Source organism: Typopeltis vanoorti, chromosome 26 (genome assembly GCF_054136105.1).
Source record: "Typopeltis vanoorti isolate ZY-2024b chromosome 26, IOZ_Tvanoo_1.0, whole genome shotgun sequence".
Classification (NCBI taxonomy): domain Eukaryota; kingdom Metazoa; phylum Arthropoda; class Arachnida; order Uropygi; family Thelyphonidae; genus Typopeltis; species Typopeltis vanoorti.
The window spans coordinates 2,741,444-2,765,545 of record NC_143574.1 but is presented as its reverse complement, the minus strand read 5'-3'; the positions used below and the strand labels follow the sequence as shown (position 1 = coordinate 2,765,545).

Sequence of the window (24,102 nt, the reverse complement as noted above, 5' to 3'; positions counted from 1 at the left end):
CGACTAGAGGAAATTTTTCTAAGCCTTTTTTCGACCGCTTCCTGAGTTAGTCAATCTCTGGCACGGGCAAGCAGGTTTTTCGTCCTGTAAACTCAAGAAAATCGACCGTAGAACCCACATTATTTCAGACATTAAATATATTGTGTTAGGGTTAGGGACCACGAGATGGCGGCACATTTGAGCCGTCTCTCTTCACTGCGTACCGCTTAATTAGTGATAGCCTTGGGCCATCTGTCTCTGATTGGGTACCAGTGGAGATTGAACTGCCCACTCAGTCTCCAAAAGTTAGATAGGGCTAAATGGCCTCGCCTACTCCCGTATACGGGAATAAACAGGCGTTAGCTGATTTTTTTTATATATATATATATATAAATCTACACACACACACGTTTGACCCTTGAACAATGTGGGGGTTAGGGGCACCAACCGCCTACGTTGTTCGAAAATCCGCATATAACTTTTGACTCCCCAAAAACTTAACTACTAATAGCCTACTGTTGACCAGAAGCATTACGAATAACATAATCAATTATCACCTATTTTGTATGTTATATGTATTATTCTTTATTCTTACAATAAAGTAAACTAAAGAAAAGAAAATCATAAAGAAGATAAAATACATTTACAGTGATGGTGGATTTTCCCTTTCAGTCATTTCTCATCTCAGGTGACTTTGTAGGCATTGCTCACAAAGTGTTCTTGGGAAGATTTATTACAGGGTAGTTCACCCCCCCCCCCCCCATTTTATCCAGGTTCGGGACAAGCATATGGCTGGGGCATATTTTCATGACTGTGATCCATGTGTGTTCACTGGGCCAGTTTGCCTGTTCTGGGGAAAGAAAAACCAGAGTTTCCAGGTGCAAAACCCCTCCTACCTTCATATGAGAATAGCTAACTCACCTTTTGTCAAAAAAGGAACTAGATAAAGGTTCCTTACGTTACTGACGGGAATCGAACCCAGGTCTTTCTGACCAAAGAAAGACCTAGGTTCTGAGCTCTGTAGCTCAGTCTGTACAGACTGAGCTACAGAGGCCTTATATTTAGTACCTACATCGATATTGTCTTGGTCTTGTATGATACAAAACACTGTAGATATAATACATCTTACATATTATTAACACGACATCAAAAATGAAAATATAATGTGAAAAAGAAATTCATATTTATTTACAGCTATAACGATTCATGCATTGATAATGAAGCAGCAGCAATATGATTAATTCATGGTAGCCTAGTGCAATTGATAGTTGCTTTGTGGTAGCATAGCCTATACACTAATGAACGAATCGTTATAAAATTTTTTTAAATTCTAATTAAATAAATTTAATAATTAATAAGTTAATTTTATGCAGTGATAATTTAATATTGCATCTTTACGTTTTCTTGCATCTCTCTCTCTCAACTGCGAATTGCACCATGTACAGTCTGTAAGTGTTAGTGTGCATAAGTTTTGATAAATCTTTACTTTTTATAATAGATCTGTGTATATTTTATAGGTAAATGATAAAATAGACTAGTGTCTATATATATTTTATAAATTCATGACATACTCAACTCTTTCTTAATTTTTTCGATATTTCTAGGCTATACGTTCATCTGCAAGTTTTTCAAATTATCACAAATCTCAAAAAACTTTTCCAATTTATTTATTGAAAAAAATCTGCATATAAGTGGATCCGTGCAGTTCAAATCTGTGGTGTTCAAGGGTCAACTATATATATATATATGAAAAAGTTAAGAAAAATATGGAAGTGAAACGTGAGGAATAAGCTGAATTCAGGCCAAATAGAGATTATCAGGATCAGATTTTCACTTTAAGACAAATAGCTGAGAAATAATGAGAATATAACAAGGATCTATATTTAAGTTTTTTAGATCTGAAAAAGGCATAACATTGTGTCAAGAAAAGCAATCCAAATATTAGTCATATGTAAATGGCACATTATATTGGGCAATACATAGCCTATGCCTATATATATATATATATATATATATATATATATTAAAGATACCAAGCAATTTTATAAGCAAGATTTTAATCCTTTTTCCCAAGTAAGCAAACAGACAAGTAAGTCAAGTTTGCACCTGCACGTAGTGCAAGTCTGAGGCAACTCGTTGCAAAGGTGGAGTAACCTCCGATCACTTTTCTTGGTATTTTCCCCTAATGCTTTGCATTAGGGAAAAATACCAAGAAAAGTGATCGGAGGTTGCTGAAATTTATGATGCTATGCATTAAAGGTAATGATCACCACCCAGACCGGTTTCGACGTTTATTGAGGTCTCGTCAGTGAGTAGCTAGACCAAAGTATAATACTAAGGGTATAGCGAAAAGAACTTATATACTCTGCTATACGAGTTGTCAAAAAGGTGCACCCATAAATTATTTAAAATATAAAGAGCCAATAGGCTTCATTTCGGCGATGTAAACATTATTTAAATTAAGGGGATATTAATTCCCACATTGTTTTAAAACTGAATAAGAAACTCAACGATTGGAATCAAAGAGTTACAATGCCGAATATAGTAACTATAAACGTATCAGCAACTATCTGTGTAAGCTAAAGCACGTCATTCAAGTATGTAGTACAAACTATGACAACTCGTAGCAAAGGTGGAGAAAGTTCTGATCGCTATTCTTAGTATTTTCAATAATGTAAGTGGACTGTTTAAGTGCTAAAAATATGTTGAGCACATCCAGGCCATGCAGCCAAATGGAGAACACATCAACAAAGCGTCCAAACAGTTGGTCTATATGGGATGAGTTTAGAGCTTTCTCTTTAAATGTTTACATGAAGAAATTAGCCAGTTGAGGAGAAAGTAGAGAGCCCATGGCTGTTCCCTCTATTTGTTTGTAGAATTCTCCTTGCCAAATGAAATATCCAGAGTTCATATTTAAATAAGTCTGAAATATCGGAAGGAAATTCAGTTTGAATAAGGTTTAAAGTGTCTTTAAGTGGGACATTGGTGAATAGAGAGGTGACATCGAAACTTGACTGTAATGTCAGTGTGTTGGAGTGTGAGGTTTTCTATACTGGCTTTAAAGTGGACTGAATTTTTTTCATGTGTGAAAGAGCCAGTGTAGCTCAGTGGATGTGGCGTTTGCATACCACAGCACTTGGCCGCACGAAGAAAGACTTGGTTTCAAGTCTAGTCGGTGACTACAGGAAATTTTTCTAAGCCTTTTTTTCAACTGGTTCCCGAGTTAGTCGATCTCTGGCACGGGCAAGCGAGTTTTTTCTCCCGGAAACTCGGGTTTTTCATCCTGTAAACTCAAGAAAATCGACCGTAGAACCCACATTATTTCAGACATTAAATATATTGTGTTAGGGTTAGGGACCACGAGATGGCAGCACCTGTAGAGCCGTCTCTCTTCACTGCGTGCCGCTTAATTAGTGATGGCCTTGGGCTGGCTATCTCTGATTGGGAAGAAACAAGTAGATCACTCAAAATAGTAATAGTTGCTTCGATTAATGGAATTTCCAAAAAATAAAAAACCTTAAGAAATAACAATTACAGTTCTTATAAATTAATATTTAAACTGGCTTTCTCCATATGCTATCCTGTGAATGAAGTCCACCATTCATTATTAGTTTCAAGGGTGTACAGGATACATTGCCAGTGTAAACTTTCTTTTTCCACAATTAGTCTGTTAGATCAGCAACTAAACAAAGAAAAGAATACCAAAATTATATAATTATGATTTGGTATGGAAAAAAGTGGACTATTTGCTTGAGATCCTTCATGCAGTAAGATGGGAAAAAAAATCATTATCCTAAAAAAGACTCCATTTCAAGAGTGAAAGATTATTTTCGGAATAGGCATATTCCTTCTGCACCCAGAAGGAATATGTAGAGTATTTGAATACGTACTTGAAATTTCTTATTTTCTATGTTTCATTGTTCATTTATCTATGTTTGATTATGTTATCATTACCTTGAAAATATCCTGGTTAGTGTAGGTAAAATATTGGTTGGTATATTTCATCTGTAAAATTGGATTTTTTTTTACCTCTTCTTGCCTGTAGTTTATCCATTCCATTATCATATGCTATCCATATGGAGGAATCATCCTGCAAGAATATCTCTTTCATCTTACATTAACTACAATGAATACAATTTTGAACATTTGTGGTGACCTCATAGTGACAGCACTTTTAATGAACATGCAACTAGATTTTGCAAAATAACGTTGCTTTTTATGTAGGTGGTCAGGCTGAAGACTGTCTAATATGATATTAATAATTATCATTTCAATTGCACTTTGTACCCTGAAGAATAGCAATTCACATCCTCTCCTTGTTCACATTCACACCCTCCTAAAAAATTCTCTTGCCATTGCTTTATATTTAACTTGATTTAAAGATAATTTTAGTTAAGATGTAAAAATGTTGATAGTTTCTGCTGTTTTAAGGAAGTTTCCAAGAATAAGTGATGCAGAAATAATTAAGACATTTTTATTAGCCCTTAGATTTGTATACTTATGAGGGACACTTTTTATGATACCTTAAATGATACCGTGGAAGCATCATGAAAAGAGTTGCCCAAGTCTTGAAAATACTTCAGGTGCAAACTTTGTTTGCTTACACTTGGATAAAGGATTAAACCAAGTATATAACTTCTTGGTATCTTTAATTTATACTATAACCAAGTAGAAGACTTTCTTCCAACAGGATTTGTTGGTGTTTCAAAGTTTGGTAAATAGCGATAAAAAAAGAGAATATAGTAGAACTATATAAATTACTAAATGTATTTTATAGTATAGATTCAAGAGAAATTTTACATTACATATAAAGAGAAGAAAGAACAAGGAGTTATTCCTGGAAATTGAAGAGTGCATTGCTTCATAAGTGGTGAATGAGTAAAAGGCTGTGTAGTAATATTAAAATGATTATTTCTGATGAAAATTATGAATAGTAACAAAAGATTGAACTTTTTTTTTCCTTAATCCAGAAAATGTAAACAATATCTGTTTTGAATAGGCTATACAGAATCCAAGTCAGCGTGTCTTTTTGAAATCACGTTATCCACCAGATAGTATTTACCAAGCAAAAGAAGCTTACCAAGCTGTAGATCATCTAGATATTAACCTCCAGAAAGGAGACGTGGTAGCTGTAATCAAACATCAGGATCCGATGGGAAGTAGCCATCGCTGGTTTGTTGACACTGGAGGTAAGTGTGTGCATATAATACATACTATTAGATCCCATATTCATTAGGAAAATAACTTAATTTGTGATGAAGATCACTAAGGTTGAATGACAGAACTTGTTTGAAATTCAAAAAGATCATTTTTACTGAATTGTGTTTGCATGATAGTATTTAAGACCCCCCCCCCCCCCCTTACATATTAATTTTGGTTCAGCAGATGCAGTATGTAATCAAATATATATGTAATAGGATATATGTAAATCTTAGATTAATATTCTTTAATATTAAAATACTGTAAGGATTTTTGTGAATTTTTTTGGGAAATTGAGCTAATATAAGGAAGAATTCATTTTGGAGACTTAATGGATTGTATACAGCACTCAGAAAGGATTAAAACAGAATTTAATACTTCGTATATTTTGTCTCGGTCACTGAGACATCTTCAGAGATTACAAAAAAACTAATGTAGCATATACACAAATACCACACAATACTAAGCCAAACCACGTGGGTGACTCTAAAGTCCTATCTAGGTGGAGCGCCCTCTAAGGGGGCGATTGTAGGTGGCCTGGAATGTAAGGTTGGATCTCTGATAAGTGTTTCCCGAAGCTTAATGCAACCATATTTATTAAGATTTGGTTGATTTCTGAGAGCTGCTACTGATTCTGAAAATAGTCGCTCTTTTTTGAATTTGCTATGGTGGAGCATGGTGGTTTTTTCCCATGAGATCCTGTGGGTTGTATCCAAGACATGGCCAGCCAGGCCTGACTGACCATAGTCATGGTTGCAGATGTATGACTTGTGTTCCTCCAGGCAGATGGTTGCTGATCTGCCTATCTGTCCAAAGTATGCCAGCTTACAGGAACCGGGTACTTTGCAGACACTGAGAGAGGAGAGAGCTTATCTTTTGTAGAATGGATAAGGGTAGCAAGTTTACGGTGGGGCTTAAATCCTGTGTGTAGGTTGTACTTTTTTAAAATCTTGGCTATTTTTTCCAATGTGCCATGGATGTAGGGTATGGTGATGGCATTTCTAAACTCTTTCTGAAGAGAAGACCGGGGAATGGGGGAGGAACTGATGATTATTTTAATACTGTGATCGCTGTAGCCATTGGAGAGGAAAGTGTTGTGTACATGGTCAAGCTCAGTTGTAAGGGTGGTTCCACTGGAACAAAGATTGTGTGCTCTCTTGGTTAGAGTTTTAATAATGCCATATTGTTGAGCGGGGTGGTGGTGGGAGAGTTTGTGAATGTATCTGCCTGTGTGCATAGGTTTTCTATATAGAGTGAAGGAAAGTGTACCGTTAGGAAGGCGTGTAACTAAGGTGTCTAGGAAGGGTAAACAATTGTTTTTTTCCTTTTCCATCGTAAACTGGATTCTTTGATGTAGGCTGTTGAGGTGACTGAGGAAGGAGTCTAATGTGTCTGGGCCATAAGGCCAAATAGAGAACACATCATCTGCATATCTTAGCCAGATAGAAGGTTTGAGAGGAGTTGAGTCTATGGCTCGTTTTTCAAAATCTTCCATATAAAAATTGGCAAGAGGGGGGTGAAAGGTGGGAACCTATGGCAGTGGTGGTTCCCTCTATCTATTTGTAGATTTTGTTCTTTCAAGAAAAATAACTAGAATTGAAGGCAAAGGAAAAAGAGATCTAAGATGTCAGAAGGAAAAAGTTTTCTAAGAGTGTTAAGGTATCAATTAAGGGAATATTGGTAAACAATGAGGAGATGTCAAAGCTTACCGATATATCTGTGTTATTTAACGTTAGATTTTCTATGAGGGTTTTAAAATGGGTTGAGTTTTTTATATAGGATGGGGAAAGTCCAGTGAAGGGGGTTCAGAGAGTTGTCCAGCTGTTTTGACAGTTTGTAGCAAGGTGCATTAGTGGCATCTACTGTAGGTCTTAGTGGGGAATTGGGTTTGTGTTTTGGTAAATTGTATATCGGGGGGGGACAAAAAGGTTTGAGTTTTTTCATAATATCCGGAGGCCAGGAAGATACTTTTTTAAGTAAGTTTAAATTTAAATAAAAAATAAACATATCAAAAAATATAACAATTTGTGTAAATCCAAACCGCAACCACAAATTCAACCCCCCCAGACAGTAGTTAATCTCTCTTCCAAAAGTCTCAACGATGATGCCGTCATTACCCTAAGCCTCGTCCACAGTTTCGCAGTCGCACCGAACGAAGTGCCGGTGCTTGATGTAATGTATAATATCGAACATGGGATCTGTCGCTTAACGCTGGAGATAGCAAATAACATGCAAAAGAAAATGGAAATTATCCTCCAAGATCGCTCTACCTACATCCCACTAGAACACGACCCCACAAAAACACAAGTTAAAAAATTAAAAAACTGATTCTGTACTCATTGTGCTAATCTGCCAATATGTGTCCAAGAAGTCCACACGATGATGTAGAAGGCATATATTGGCAGATTTGCACAATGAGTACAGAGTGAACAATTATTATTATTATGCGAAACTTCAACTGTGGGGACATAGATTGGAGGGAGGAAAGGAGGCATGGCAAGATGGAAGTGGAATTTATACAGTTGCTAAGGGATAATTACCCGAAACAACATGTTATAGAAGGAACCAGAGGTTTGAGAGTGTCGGATCTGGTATATAGCATCAGAGAATATAGCAGCAACCAACACTATATTTTGTCCTATTGGTTATCTCATACCAGATAGCCTCAAATGAGCCATTTCCCCAGACCTAGAATCTTTAATTTCTAATTTTGCTGATTGTTGTTCTTCAGCTATCATCAGCAATATCCCACCTCCTATCCTATTCTCTATCCTCCCTTCTTTTCCATAATAGTGGGGAAAGAAGAAAGCATAGGCAAGTAAGTCAGCATGTGTCCTAAGGGAATACAGAGGAAAATCTAAAAATGAAGCAATATGTAAAAATTAATGAACAGATGTAATAGAAGACTGGTAAAATTATTATTATGTGAAGCCTCCTGCGAGTCCAAGGACTCATAGTGTGCCCTCCCATGATTACACTACACCCAACATGCCATCCATCCCACATGATCCTCCAGCTACAACTAACATCAGTACACAACACCATCTACCACTAACACAAATAACAATTTTTGTCTGTAAATTGTGTGTGTTCTCATTGCCTATATCCCTATATAAAAAGATAAATATCAGGAAGATGACATTGTTCTGGGAACTGTTGAATGAGCTTAAAAATAGAAGAAAGGATACCATAAAAGGAATTAGAGATAATGAAGGTAGCATGAAAACTGATGATAAAGATATTTTAGATGTTTGCAGTAATTACTTTGGAAAAATGTTAAATGGAACCAGAAGTAACAGGACAGTGGCAGAAATTATTCAGGAGGATTGCAGTCAGGATTACATATTAGTGTTTGATGGTATAAAAAGCCATCAACAATCTGAATGTGGAAAGACAGTGGAGTATATTATATGATATTCAACTAGAAAGGCTTAAATATAGAGGTCTTTGGTGCATTAATCCGAAGATTGGTAATTATATCAATGCATCATAACATCCTCTCTTGTCCAGAATTTGGCCTTCTGCATTAAGTACTGCATAATTCAAAAGGCAATGGTCAGAAAGTCAAATTTTGGATGATTGGAGTAGAGCTGAGCTCTCATAGAATCCATCTATAAAAAGAAATAAAACTGAATAGGCGAATTACAGAGGATTTATGCAAGCATACTCGAGAAGAGTCCAAGAAAAATTGTGGAAGGGCAACTTAGAGAAAACAAGCTGGGCGAAAACAGATAGAGGATAGAGAAAACAGATAGAGGTTGTTAGCATCTGATTTTCACTTTGACAAATAATTGAAAAAACATGAGAATATGATGAGATGCTAAGGAAAAAGCTATTCAAAATGATGCTATAGTTATATAGTGTAAATGGGACATTATTGGTGTGAGATGAATTTCATCGTTGAATGTGAGACCACCACCCCACTTATATACTCATAACATCCTGTCTTGTCCAGAATTTGGCCTTCTGACCTGGCCTGAAGTTGCTTGAAAAAGTTCCATGTTCAGTCTCTAGAACAGGGTATCCAGACTATGTAAAAATAAAAAAAAATTACAAAAAATATATAAAATTTATAAAAATGGGAGGAAAAAATCCTTAGCTCATCTATGGTATCAATGTACTATAGGTTTACTAATAACCTTTCATGGGTTGGAACCACATAAATAAAATAAAAAAATATTTCAGTTGTATGTCAGCAGTTAGAATTGAAAGAAGTAAGGAAGATGGTTTGATGTAAAATCAGGTATAAAACAAGAGTACACGACTATATTCTCTTCTTGATCAAGAATTGCTCCAACAGAAACTGTTATGTCTTGTGGATCATAGCTCTTTATTTCTCTCTATCCTCACTGTTCTTTCTTCATAAATGCTATTCCAGCTGAAGTTTCTTTTTTGTTTCTAAATCTTCTCTCATCTGCTTTCTCCACATTTTCTGTGTGGTTGTCCTACTGGTCTTTTTTCTCCTCTCTCAATTTTCATTTCATATGTATTATATTATATGTATTTCATTTCATATGTATTATATTATATGTATTTCATTTCATATGTATTCTTGGTATTGTTTATAAATTCATTCTCATTATAAGGAGACCACTTCAAGCAAAGAGTTCACAAGCATTCTTATTGTCTACCTTCTTATTTTGTCTTTCCTTGTTTATTATTATTATTGTTAGCACCAAATCTCCATGGAGTCAAAAAAACTCATTGCAGTGTGTACCTCCTTCATTGCATTTAAGCAATACTTTAAACCCATTCAATGCTTCTGCATTCACCACACTGAGGCAATGCATCTCACTCACCAACCACACTCAATGCAGAGAACCTGCTTCTTATCCCTTCCTTGCACCCTCTTTAGAGAGTTAACAGGCACAGCCCCTTGTTCTGCACCTCCCCAATTCTGTGAAAAATTTCTCCCACATTAGCCTGGTAATAATTCCATTCCATTAATATAGCTCTTTGTAATTACAGTCATCCCTTGACTTACGTCTGTGATCCTGTAATGGAATAGATAACATTTTTGACTATACTTTCGAACAAGACGCAAGTGAACATAAAGTAAAAAGGTTTCTATTTAGCAACAATGCAACGGCAACCACCAACTGCCCTCCATGCAGAGAACCTGCTTCTTATCCCTTGCTCACACCCTCTTTATACAGTTAACAAGCACAGCCCCCTTGTTCTGCCTCCTCCCCCATTCTGTGAAAAATTTCTCCTGCATTAACCTGGTAATAATTCCATCACAAGATAATCACATTCCCTCAATCTATCTTCATATCCCGCAATTTCAAAGACCAGTTACCACCTTAGTCAATCTTCTCTGGACCCTTTCTAATATAGTTCTTTGTAATTAAAGTCATCCCTCGACATACTGTCGTTCGAGTTACGTCTGTGATCCCATAATGGAATACATAACATTTTTGATTATACTTTCGAACAAGACACAAGCGAGTGTAAAATAAAAAGGTTTCTACTTAGCAACAATGCACTGACAACAGCTCATTCAGCAGCAACCTCCCTCGGCAGTCGGCACTTGTCTTCAATAGTTCCTCTGTTGATTTTGTGTTTGAAAGATATGCTTATTTGTGTATTTATCATTAAATATTTCATGCTGTTTTGTGCAACATGGCCCCTACATGCCCAATTAAAAAACCTAGTGAAGAATCATAGATAAAGAGGCAAGCAATTGATCTTGAAACGAAGTTGCAAGTTCAACAATAGTGATTGGAAAAGCTACTCCCATCGTGTGTAGAGGCCCTGAACTAAAAGTGCATACCTCTTAGCACTATGACCATAACTGCTAAGGCACTAAATCTCTTCAACATGTTGAAGGAGAAAGCAGGACCCAATTATGACTACAAATTCAATGCTGCTTCCGGTTGGTTCATGAGATTCGAGCAATGTTTTGCACTACATAATGTGAAAATGTATGGTGAATCTGCAAGTTTCAGTGAGAAGGCTGCCAAGGAGTTTGTGGAGAAATTGGATAAAATGATTACAGAGGAAAATTATTTGCCTATATTTTCTATAAATATTTCCATGGGAAATGTTCATCTGAAGCAGCATCAATAATTCCCCCACTCTGTACTAAGCCCATTGGGACACGTAGAGCTGCCACCCAACTTCCTTTCACAGTACACATTTCTTTTCCTCCTCCTTCATCCCTGGTACTGTGGAACAGTCTTTCCCCTAACTTATTTCCAAAGGAATACAACATACAGGCGTTTAAATCAAATGTAAACAAGTTTCTCCTTTCCCAACCATTTGTTTGTGGATGCCTTAATCAACTGTTATGTGAGTGAAATGGAAAGTTATTGTGTGAAAAGAAAATGTAGAATTTAAAATTTTATTAATTCTAGATAATGGTCGATGTCATCCGTCTTATATAGGTGATCTTCACCAAGTCCAGGGTCATATTTCTCCCTCCAAACACTACTTCATTGATCCAACTGATGGATCAGGGAATTCTAGTAGTGTTATTATCTACAGAGAACTTTTTCACAAGCCATTTCTGCTAATGAAGGAAGCGACCGGACTCTCATGCAATTCTGAAAAGCATTCAATATTTGTCATGCTATTAAAAATATTGCTGTAGTTTGGGGTCCCTAACTCAATGTATGAGTAGCATATGGAAAAAGACATTAAAAAGGTTTGTGCATGATTTAAGTTTTGAGAAAAATGAAGACCTTTATAAATTGAGTGAAGAAATAGTGGGCCTAACAATCTGATTCTCGAAGTGAATGATGACAACATAGTTCAACTCATAGGAAGTGCCCCTGAAGAGTTGACCAACAAAGAATTGGTCGAACTGGAGGAACAACATGTTACAGAAGAGGAAGAATGAGAAAAGGAAGAGGGAAAAGAGAAACAAGGAGCGGTAGTTAAACAATTCACAGTGAAGTGTCTTACAGAAATGTTCTCTGCAGTTAGCGATGTTCTCAAAATGGTTGAAGACATGGACCCCAATGTTGAATGCTACTTATCAGTAGAAAGGAAAGTACATGATGCATTTGCTTGCTATAAACAAATTTATGATTAAAAGAAGAAGAGGAATAAGCAAAGCACATTGGACATTTTCATCAAAAAAAACAAAGGTTACACCAGAAGAGCCGCAGCCTTGTCCTTCACATAATGAAGATGTGGAGGAAGATTTGGCTGATTATTCTCCTGTTTTATAGTGGGCAGTAACGCACAGTACAGTTTTATAATAAGGTTTAAAAATTAAAATGACAGTACACTTATGACTGTTAAGTCCCTAACGCCTAACCTCATCATCATCATCATCATCAAATTCCTGCCATGTACCCTCAAGGGGTGTACAGGATATGTACCAGTACTACATGAAAAAATTACATCATTACTAACTTCCTATCTACAATTTTCCTCCAAATCAGTCTGTTACTTGTCAAGACTCCAACATTATCAGATCTTATATTTCTATCCTCTAAGGCACTTTGTACCGTATCAATCCACCTATATCTTGGTCTTCCTCTGGGTCGTTTTCCTGCCAACCTGGCAGAGAACACTTGTTTTGCTAATCTTTAATCTCCCATTCTATTTAAGTGACCATACCATCTGAGAATAGCTCTGCTAACGCATTCCTGGATGCTGACAATGTCAAGTTCTTTCCTAATATCCTCATTTTTAATATGATATTGCCATTGATGCCATCTGTTCACACCTCTAATCTTTCTCAGGACTCTCATATCTGCGGTCTCTAGTCTTTGGTCAAGTGTTTTACTTCTGACCCAGCTCTCAGATCCATAAGTTAAAATTGGTTTGAACACAGTCTTGTATACAGCTAATTTAGTGTTCCGACTAATTTCTTTCTTATTCCATATGAATTTATTCAATTAACTTCCCACGATACCAGCTTTGCTGATTCTGTTGTCTATTTCTATATTTAATTTACCATCTTCAGTAAAAATCGTGCCTAAGTAGCTGAAATGTTTCACAGATTCTCCATTCAACACAGTTGACATTTTCAATGATTCTGCCTATTTTCATTGTCTTTTTCTTTTTATTGCTGACCTTCATACCATATCTATTACAACAGTTATTCAATTTAGTCAGAGAATCTTGCAGACTTGTAGCGGATTTATTTAGAAGTATAACATCATCCGCATAAAGCAAAGAGCTGACATTAACATCTCCAATTTTGATATCAGGTTTAATACCACATTCCTTCATAATGTGATCCATATAGATAATGAATAACAGAGGGGATAATGTACATCCTTGTCTCACACCAGATTTAACATTAAACCATCTTCCTGTACTTCCTTCAATTCTAACTGCTGACTCACAACTCAAATAAAGACGAAGTATTGCTTGATATAATGCCCCATTGACACCATATAACTGCAGCGTATTGAATAGCTTCTCTCTTGGCACCTTGTCATATGCCTTTTCCAAATCGACAAAACTTAAATACAGATCTTTGTTATATTCCCATGCTTTCTCGACTATTTGTCGTAAAGTGAAGATCTGATCCTGACAGCCTCTATTTGGCCAGAATCCAGCTTGTTCTTCACCAAGCTTTTCTTGCACAATTCTTCTCAACCATTTCTCAAGTATACTTGCATAGATCTTGCCAGGAACACTCAGTAGGGAAATACCTCTGTAATTCTCACATTCAGTTTTATTTCCTTTTTTATATTATGGGTACTATGAGAGCTCTACTCCAATCATCGGGAATTCGTCCCTCTGTCCAGGCTTTCTGAACTATGCAGTGCAGCCACTGTAAGACTCTTATACCACCATACTTCAGCATTTCTGGTCGAATATCATCTACTCCTGCTGCCTTTCCACATTTCAAGCCTTTAATGACTTTATCTACTTCAAGTATGGATATGTATTCCTGACTGCATGCCTGGTCAGTGTTTTTTATCACTGTGTTGTCATCACTGCTTGTTTCATTTAGCAGTTTTCAAAGTAATTACTCCATACTTCAAGGATATCTTTTTCTCCTGTTTTCATTTCACCTTTATCATCTCTAATTCCTTTTACAGCACTCTTTCCCCCATTCCTAAGCTTCTTCAACAACCTCCAGAATATTTTGCCACCTTCTTGATATTTATTTTCTATATTCTTGCCAAAGTCCTCCCATGACTTTTGTTTAGCTAGTTTTACACACTGTTTAGCTTTCTTACATTTGTCTCTGTATTCTGTAAGAGTAAAAGCTGACTTATTTGCCAGGAACTTTTGATATGCTTTCTTCTTTTCCTTCACTGCTTCTTTAACTTCCTGTGTCCACCAGGGAGTTCTGATTTTTTTATCCTTGCACACAACCTCACCACATGCCTCTCTGGCAGAATCAATCACTGTTTTCTTCAGAGTTTGCCACTGAATCTCCAAGGTTTGATTCCTGTTCTCAAACTCTTTCATTTTCTTTTCAATAATATTTCTGTATTTTAGTCTACTGTTCACATCTGAGAGCTGCTCAACTTTTATTCGCTTTAAAACTTTCTTACATGTTATTCTTTTCAATATGAAATTCAATTTTATCCTGCTCAAGACTAAATAGTGATCACTTCCAATTTCAAATCCTCTGTACACTCTGGTGTCCTGCACCAGGCAGAAAACATCACTATCAACAACATAGTCAATGAAACATTCCTTGCCTCTTCCCTCCATGTGAATTTGTGCACATTTTTATGTTGGAACATGGTGTTAGTAATAACCAGTCCATGTCCTGAGCAGAAATCCAACAGATATTTGCCATTATTATTAGCTTTGCTCTTTTCTCCAAATTTTCCCAAAATATTTTTGTATGTTTGACAATCACTTCCTACTCTGCTATTTAGATCCCCCAACAAGGACCAACTTTTCCTTTTTCATTGTGTCAGTTGCTTTTTCTAAAGCGTCAAAAAATTCCCCCACTTCTACCTTAGTAGAACCTTCTGTGGGACCATAGGCACAAATAAGTCTCATTGTCCAGTTCCCCATTCTCATATTTGCCCACATTACTCTACTTGAGACTGACTGCCATTCAAGAAGATTAGCCTCGTATTTTGTGTTGAATACTATGGCTACTCCTTCTTTTCCTTGATTGTCATTGCCTGAATATAACATTTTGTATTTATTGCTCAGAAAGATCTCACCAGTTTTGGTCTTTTTTGTTTCAGTCACCCCTATTATGTCGATCTGGTACTTATCTAATTCCTCAGCTAGCTCCATTTCTTTGCCATTCAGGCTTCTTACGTTGATAGTACCGATCTTTAACTCTGGTGATGTTGAGTTGGGGTTTGTTTTCAGATTTGTTCCAAACCTCTTGTTGATTTAATGTATCGACTTACGTCCTGCCTGATGGAACGGAACCCCGACATAAGTCAAGGGATGACTGTAATTTGTAACCAAGTGGAAAAACTTTCTACAGCCCTTTTCTCCTCCATACAACCCCAACCATCATTTTGACCATGCTATATGGATAATGTTTTCACTATCCATCTCCACTTTAAAAATAGCTTACCCTCATTTTTGACTAAAATCAACAACCCTACACTCCCCATATCAACTTCGTTATTGAATTCAAAAAGGAAAAATATTGTGCTATTCTTCAGCTATTAACCATCTCCATTTATTGCAAACCAACCTTCACTGACAAATAGCAAGATTTGGCACATCATCCATCTAAAGAAATAGGCACCATCAAATCCTTCCTATAAATGGGCTTGTGTGGCTTGCTTCTACTCTCAGAATCTTAAACTAGAACAGAACAACATCCAGTGTATTATGCAGCAGAATGGCTTCTCCCCCACAGAAGATATAGCACATTTTTGACTCCTGCAAGACATCTCTAAACAACCTAGAACCAGTATATAGAGTTCAGTTCCTTATGTTTTAGATATTCAATATTTGTTACACTCAGATCATTTTAGTAACAAAATAGACAAAACAAAATTATATCTCTAGTATAGTTGTTATGATGGTGATCATTTCTTTATGAATTTCAATAAGTTTTTCTTTTTTGTAGATACAAAAGGATTTGTCACAGCAAAATTTCTAGCTCCTTATACAGAGTCATTTCATCTCACTCATCCGGCAGCTGTAGCATCATCTTCTGTTATTCCATTTCAGTCAACTAATCAGTCTTGTACCTCCCACCAGAATTCTCAAGTATCACAATACAGAAATGGAACAATGAAACATCCCCTTCAGCCATCAAGACCAGCACCTATTCCTATCCCACCATCCAGTTCAATCAGGTGTCAGAGAGATAATAATGCAAGAGCAACTACCAGAAATTCATTTACAAGACAGTCTAAGTCAAATATTATTATCCCTCTGATGGATAGTACAGACGGTAGAGAAGTCAGCCATCCCTATGAAGAAATAAAGGACCCGTCAAGCAATCCAGTACACTATGATGTGGTTCCTGAAGAACCATCTACACTTCTAGAATTTACTGAAGTGGACACTCCTTCACAAAGGTACTCAAATATACCTTTTGATGAATTTGATCCATATGCTCCAAACAATCTTAGCGTTCCAAGCAGCAGTAATGCCATTTATGATAATGTTCCTGGTAATGCTGGAGAAACTCGTAATTCTCATTTTTATGAAGAAATAAATGCCGATGTGATAGATTCATCAAGTTTAGTAACATCATCAAAGCCAGAGGTAAGAAATCTAGTTTTTGTTGAATATGCAATCTCGTTTTTATTGGCCTTATTCTAGTTGTTTATTTTTAGAATTTCACTATATTAGATTTTTAAAATTATTCTGAAACTGATAAGCTTAAACAAACTGATTATTTCAGTTTTAGATTCAGTTTTTACCATATATCTAAAATCGAAATCGGTGTGAGGTTGGCTTATTTAAACTTTCTTGAAATTTTCATAAATTTTAATCCAAATAAAGTTCTGAAGTTCTTAAAAGCTGTTAAATTCTGTGTTGAGACAAGATTTTTTTTTCTTAATGGAAGCTTGTTAAAAGGTCTGGTATATAATTTTTACCAAATAAACCATAAGTGTTATTGTGATATTATGCAAGTGTTGTCCTTCTGTAATATAGCAATCAGTTTCTAGTAAAATACTGAACTGGAAAGTAAAAATAATCATCATTTACTTTCATGAATATTTTTACAATGATTTTTGCATATCGAAATTCTTACAATTAATTATATTTTGGCATGTTTATCAACACTTGCCATGTGTATGATTAGAGAATGATATATACTTAGAAAATGAAAACTTTATTGATTAAATTTTACTTACTAGAGAAGACCTAACATTTCTAATAGTTTCAATGGTTTTTTTTGTTAAGGTTACTGAATTTGTAAGAGTTATTATATACAGGGTGTTCGAGATAAATTTGACAGTTTCGTAAGGAAAAAGAAAATCTTCTTTGTATCTATTAAATTTAATGAATTGACAAAAAAACATTACAGGCAGAGTTAATTACAATACTATCAACAAGATTTACTCAAAATAACCACCATTAGCATCGATCACAGCTTCAATTCTGCTTCGGAACCTCGAACAAGCTGATGCTACAGCCTCCCTGGGAAGGGCCGCAAAAACTTTTTTTTTAATTTTATCCATTAACTGGGCTTTTGTATTACTGGAAGTGCGATTGGTGTCTTTTTCAACTGCGCCCCATACAAAATAATCCATGGGGTTAAGGTCTGGGGAGTTTGGAGGCCAAACATTTGGACTGGTGAAGTCGTAGAAATTTTCAGACAACCATTTTTGACTTTTCCCAGAGGTGTGGCAAGGGGCCGAATCCTGCTGCCATACATACGGCCTACCATTGGCTACCCTTGTTATCCAGGGCTTGACTACAGTTAGCAACTCCACGAACAAAGCCCGAATTCCAATGCCAGGGTTCTTCAACACCTGTTCCTGCAGATTTGCGAGGAATTCTGCTGTACGAACGCAATCAGATCGTCTGCTAGGGATCTTTCTTCTTGCTACATCCTCGTAGTCACCATTGCAAGTCTCTAGTTCATGCCTGATTGTTTTTACTGTATTCAGGGAGCATTGGGCAGCAGTCGTAATATCCTTATTTTGATGGCGGGCACGAATCATCATGATACAAGTTATTCTCTTCCATGATTCAGGTGGGTTCCAGCTATCCATCCTTTCTGACATCTTGTATATGAATGAAGAAGGGTCCAAACTTTTAAATGAAGAGAAGTGTGTGTTAATACATGTAACTTACGGAAAAATATAATTAATTATAAATATGTCAAATTTATCCCGAACACCCTGTATATATATATATATTAACTTGTGCTTGCCATATAGTTCACAACTGCATATACATAACCAAAAGATTCATAGGAGATAGACAGATGGGCTCAAAGAGTGTCAGCAACTAAATAACAAGATAAAGCAAAAAAGAATGGATTTTAAAGGATTTGTTGTGTAAGGTTTGCATAAGTCTTTATGATTGGAATGCATAATAAGTTGTCTCCAAAAATTCATTTATAAGCAATGAATGCTGTCTAATGGGCTAATAATCTAAATAAATGGATGATATCAAGAAGATGCCAATTTATGTGGAAGGGGAACATTTTCCATAAGATTTTCAGCATAGTCAGTACAAATTATGGCATATGCTGACAATATTGGCATTATAGGAAGGACAAGAAAAGCAATAGAAGAAACTTTCATCAGTTTAGAAAAGGCAGCAAAGAAGATGAATTTGCAGATCAACCAAGAAAAAACAAAGTATATGCCAAAAACTCTGTAAGTACTTTTAGTGCATTAAACCAGTTATATTTCAATCTAAAAATCAGCCACGTGCAAGTGCCCACTATGCCTATCGTACGAAGCAAAGATGGCAGCAACAAAAGCCAATGATGAACAAGCACCCCGTGTCTCGCCAGCGTAGTGCCGTTAATTGCTGACAAACCCATAAAGTGCAACTGCTGAAAAATTGATATCAGCAATAAAAAAAAGGATATAACGTGTGAATTCTGTTGCCACTGGATACATGCTTCCTGCCCAAAAATGGACAAATCGGCCCATAAGATATATATATCGACCTTAACCAGCCCTATTTCTGTTCGCTGTGCCGCCCATTTGTAAAACAGCTCCTGAACTAAGGCAAACGAATTGAAAACCACGAACAGCACATCAGTTCTAGGAATGAATGAAATTCTTTCCTCTAAAATACGACCCCTAGAAACCAAGTTTGAATCAACTGATGTTCAGCACTGCAACGCAAGTTTACCCTTTCCTGCGAATGAATGCCGTGAAATAATCACATCAATGGTGCACGACTCGATGAAGGCCAAAACAAAAAATTCAATGTCATCATTTTGAACTTTTCAAAAGAAAATGGAAAAGCACTGAAAGAAGACATCTTCTAATTAGCAGAAGAATGTGACATCAATCCTAATAATATCGTCAGGTGCCATTGTTTCGGACCCATAAACAAAAGAAAGGATGGAACGAACTTTTCACGCCTCGTAAAAGTGACTTGTGACACGCCGACGAGCACATCAAAACTAATATAACAGCGATCAACAACAAGTTCAAAGACACTTGTCTGCAATCATGCATACATGCTCGACCAGATTTATCATTTGTACAAAGAGAACAAGGAGCCAGCTTCGAAGACAACTTGCAGAAAAACGTCAAAATGGTGACTACAGGTGGACCATCGACTACAGACAAGCTAAATTGGTGCAAAAACTAAGTGATGCCATAGCAGCCACCATGGTGACCAGTATGCAGGCACTGCATAGGAAATGTGCAAGACCCCTACGGTTAAACATATGACTCACAAAACCCTACAAATACATTCGTGGCCTAAACTCCAACCTTAATAGTGTCCACTACCATCCTGCAGTCTACCAAACCCCACCTACTCTTTCTGGCAGAAACTCAAATCTCCCCTCCCTCCAGCACTATTCACCTTAACCTTCCAAACTACACACTATTTAACTCCTTTCGACCCAAGGATGGTGTCTGTGCATACATCCACTCCAATATACCTTGCCAGAGAGCACCCAACCTAGAATCGCCCGACTTTGACCTTCTTTGGATGAAAATATCCCTACCGAACTCAGTCAAATTCATATGCTGTCTCTATCACTCCCCTAATGCAACCAACCACTCTGAGCTCTTCAATCTGGTCTCCTTAAAAATTGACTTTCTCCAGTCCCACTTTCCCAACAGTGAAATCATTCTCCTAGGAGATTTTAATGTCCACAACACCAACTGGCTTTCCTCCTCCAGCTGTACAGATCTTGCAGGCAGAGATGCTGAAACATTCACCATCACCAATGACTTTACACAACTAGTTCAGATGCCAACCAGATTACCTGATAACCCAAACCACTCTCCAAATACCCTAGGCCTCTGCCCGACCAATCACCATTCCATATATACAGTGAATGTAGAGAGCTCGCTAGGCAATTCTGACCACAACTTAGTGCTTCCCCTCATGCAACAACACTTACATCCACTCCCATACAAGAGTAGTTTGGTATTATCACAGTGCCAAGTGGAACAGCACCCGCAACATCTATGCTTCATTCCCATGGTTAGACTATTGCTTCCGACCTTCCAACCCAAACATATGCACCAAACTCATAACCAAAGTAATTCTCACTGGCATGAAATCATACATTCCCAAGCAAACAGTTGAATATTTCCCTTCTGATTATTTCCTATATCACTTATGTACAAATTAAATAGTAGCGGTCTATGCATATTGCCTTGTGGCAATGAAATGAAATAGCTGATGACCAGGGACAGCAGGTGACTACTGGCCCTGGTCATCAGCTATCCTCATATCCATGTCACCAGTTTTATATCCATCCTCATTTGTTCTGATTTGCATAACAGAATTTTGTGTTGTATTTTGTCCAATGCCTTTGCAAAATCTAGCACTATCATTATGTAGCCATTACCTTTATCCAACTAAGCTGTTATTATAAAAATTAGTAAATTACTAAGGCACGACTGACCCTTCATAAACCCATGCTGCTCATCATAGACTATTCTTATCTACCCTTTCTGAATTCTCTCTTTTACCAGCTTTTCCAGTACTTTTACCATGATTCCTGCAATGCTGATTGGTCTATAATTTGCTACTGCAGTCTTAGTGCTTCATTTATGTAAGCAAATTATTTTGCCTTCTTTCTGCTCTCTTGGGAATTTGACCTAGAGTTCAAAGAATAAATAAGATAAGAGTGAAGTGGATGTGTAATCTTATTAAGAAAGAGATTCTTAAGAAAAAAGATTATGTGGAAGGAATACTGTGTGGATAAGGATGATGTGAGTTATGATAATTTTAGGAGCAAGCCAGAAGACTCACAGCTGTTGTACAGAAAGATAAGTCTGAATATGAAAAAAAAACTGGCTCTGCAAGCTAAAGACAACCAGAGAAATTCTGTTTTTATGCTACAAATAAAAGAAAGATGAATATGAAAGAATAACTGTACTGAATGCAAATAGTGTGTGTGTGTAGGGGGTGACAGATGCAGAAGAAATTATTCACCTAATGAGTTTCCACTTTGCTAAAAGCTATCAACCTGGTGTATGCAACATTGCACTCACTGCTACCTCTTCACTGGATGAAGAAACTCATGTATGAGGAGGAGGATGTATTAGAGCTGTTGTACAAACTGAATAAGAATTCAGCAATAGGATGCTGAAAGTGTGTTCAGCTGAACTGTCTATTCCAGGCTATATAATTTGAGTATCAGAACAGGGAAGATTTCACAGGAGTGCAAATAATGTACGGTAATCCCATTGCACAAGGGTGGTGCAAAGACCCACTTATCGAACTATTGACCTATAGCGTCTCTGGAGTGGTTGGTGGCAAAGATTTTGGAAAAGTTAGTTAGTTAGGGCTCTCATTCAGAACAGGGTAAGACAACAGCAGAATTCTCTTTGATGAACGACATGGATTTGCTAAAGGAAGATTGTATTTTAACATTCCACTTATCTTAACAAGCTGACATGGACAATAGGGATGCATACACAGTAGTATATTTAGATTTTGCAAAAGCCTTTGATAGATTGCCACATGACAAGTTGTTAATTAAATTGGAACAGATAGGGTTGGATAGCAGATTAGTGTGTTGGATTGGAGATTGGATGTCTGATAGGTATTAGCAAGTTGGTTATAGAGGAGTGATATCCCCGAATACAAAAGTCACTAGTGGTGTGCCCAAGGATCTGTTTTAGGGTTGGTGTTGTTGTTTAATTTGTTTTAAATGACATTAGGCAGGGCTTGAATGGTGATATGCAGTTGTTTGCAGAAGATGCAAAGTTGGGAAGAGCTAGGAGGAATAGAACTGATGTAGCCTTGCATAGAAACTTGAATAGACTGGGTGAATGACAAATGAGTGGTCTGCCAGTTCAGTGTAGCAAAGTGTAAGGGTCTAAAATTTGGGAAGCAAAGATGGGATGCAGAGTCTAAGATTTATGGAGATATCTTAGAGGAGGTGGAAGAGATGAAAGATCTTGGGACAGTGGTGGATGGGGGACCTAAAATTTCAGGGATATTTTGCTAAAATTGTGAGAGCAGCACAGCAGGTCATAACAACGATGCAGTATAAGGCTTTGATCAGACTGCCTATGGATTACTATACACAGATTTCGTTGCCTGGTTTTCAAAAGGATGAACAGATTTTGGGGAGGGTTCAGAGACAATTTACTATTGGTGGTTTCTGATCTTTTCTCTGGAATGTTCAGTATATGGAAATCAAGGAAATGCAAATTTCAGAGTCTAGTGGATAGTAGGACAGGGGGGGGGATATGATTGTGATATATAAGTTTGTAAGGAGTGTTTACCAGATTACAAGGGACCATCCCTGAAAGCTGTATAAGAAAGGTGTGAGGAATGGAGGGAGTAAGGAGTAGATTCTTTGCATGAAGAGTGGTCACTGTATAATGAGCTGTGTGTATGTGTGAGAGAGAGAGACAGGAGGTACCTCCTATGATAGGTCTTTTGACTCCATGGAGGTCTGATATAATAATAGAAAACTTATTAAATTTGAAAGAAAAAATATTAGAAAGATTTTGGGACCATTATACTTAATCTTTAACTGGTTGAAAATTTGCCCACAAAATAACTAAAATAACTCTCTCATGAACATTTTTTCATAAAGTATAATAAATTTTGTACTTTCTAAGGGCAGGAGAAAAATAATAATCATACACCACAAGTAATATTCTTTCTATAAATAAATATTATGCATGACCATGCACACTGTTTTACTTTTATAAAGAAGAAAAATTAGTTTAGTGGAATGGGTGTTAGTTAATTTTATTGAATTTATGAAATAGAAATAAGTGTATTTTTTTATTGAATGTCACCAGCTTCTTTAATACTTTTATCTAAATAATCTTTTTCTTTTGTAGTATTTTTATGCTGCATATCCTTTTACGTCCATGGGATCAAATCAGTTGAATCTTTCAGAAGGACAGGTAGTGCTAGTGATCCATAAGTGTGATCTCAATGACAATGCAGATTGGTGGTTTGTTGAGAATCGTCATGGAAAGCAAGGCTATGTACCTGGCAACTACTTATTAAAATACAATCAGACGTAAAATATTAGTTGTAAATTATCTGGACTTGTTTGAAGATTCAAAAATAGCGATCCATTAATTTCATCCTTGTATATAGTTGATCTTCAAATTTTTATGCTGTACTAAGTGAATGGCTTGCCAAAGTATGTACAGGAATATTTGTACAGTTCAGTTAAGTTTTTTATCAATTTACACTGTAAATGTATTACTGGACTTCACCCTGTGTTTATTTCACAAATACTTCTCTGTAATAAGTACAAATAATTCAAGGTTCTTGTGTGTTGAGAGAAGGGGGATACACACACTTGCACAGAATAGGTTAAAAGAAATAAGAAACAGTTTCTTGGCAACTCTGATCAGTATGGGTGGGTTATATGGCTTCTTCTTTTTTTTTTTTTAGCTTAATATACCATTGTGATTGTGATTATTA

At 36.5% G+C, this 24,102-nt stretch overlaps 1 protein-coding gene across 1 annotated transcript in view; it reads left to right on the top strand.

Moving 5' to 3' along the window:
- LOC150092270 (dynamin-binding protein-like) overlaps positions 1 to 23,767 on the top strand; it is a 247,536-nt gene extending 223,769 nt beyond the window's left edge. Inside the window, exons 16-18 of the mRNA XM_090414833.1 lie at positions 4,979 to 5,168; positions 16,151 to 16,797; positions 23,505 to 23,767. Of these exons, the coding sequence (XP_090270959.1) occupies positions 4,979 to 5,168; positions 16,151 to 16,797; positions 23,505 to 23,693 (1,026 nt within the window). The 3' untranslated portion in view covers positions 23,694 to 23,767. The remainder of the gene's footprint in view (positions 1 to 4,978; positions 5,169 to 16,150; positions 16,798 to 23,504) is intronic.
- The last annotated feature ends 335 nt before the right edge of the window (positions 23,768 to 24,102 follow it).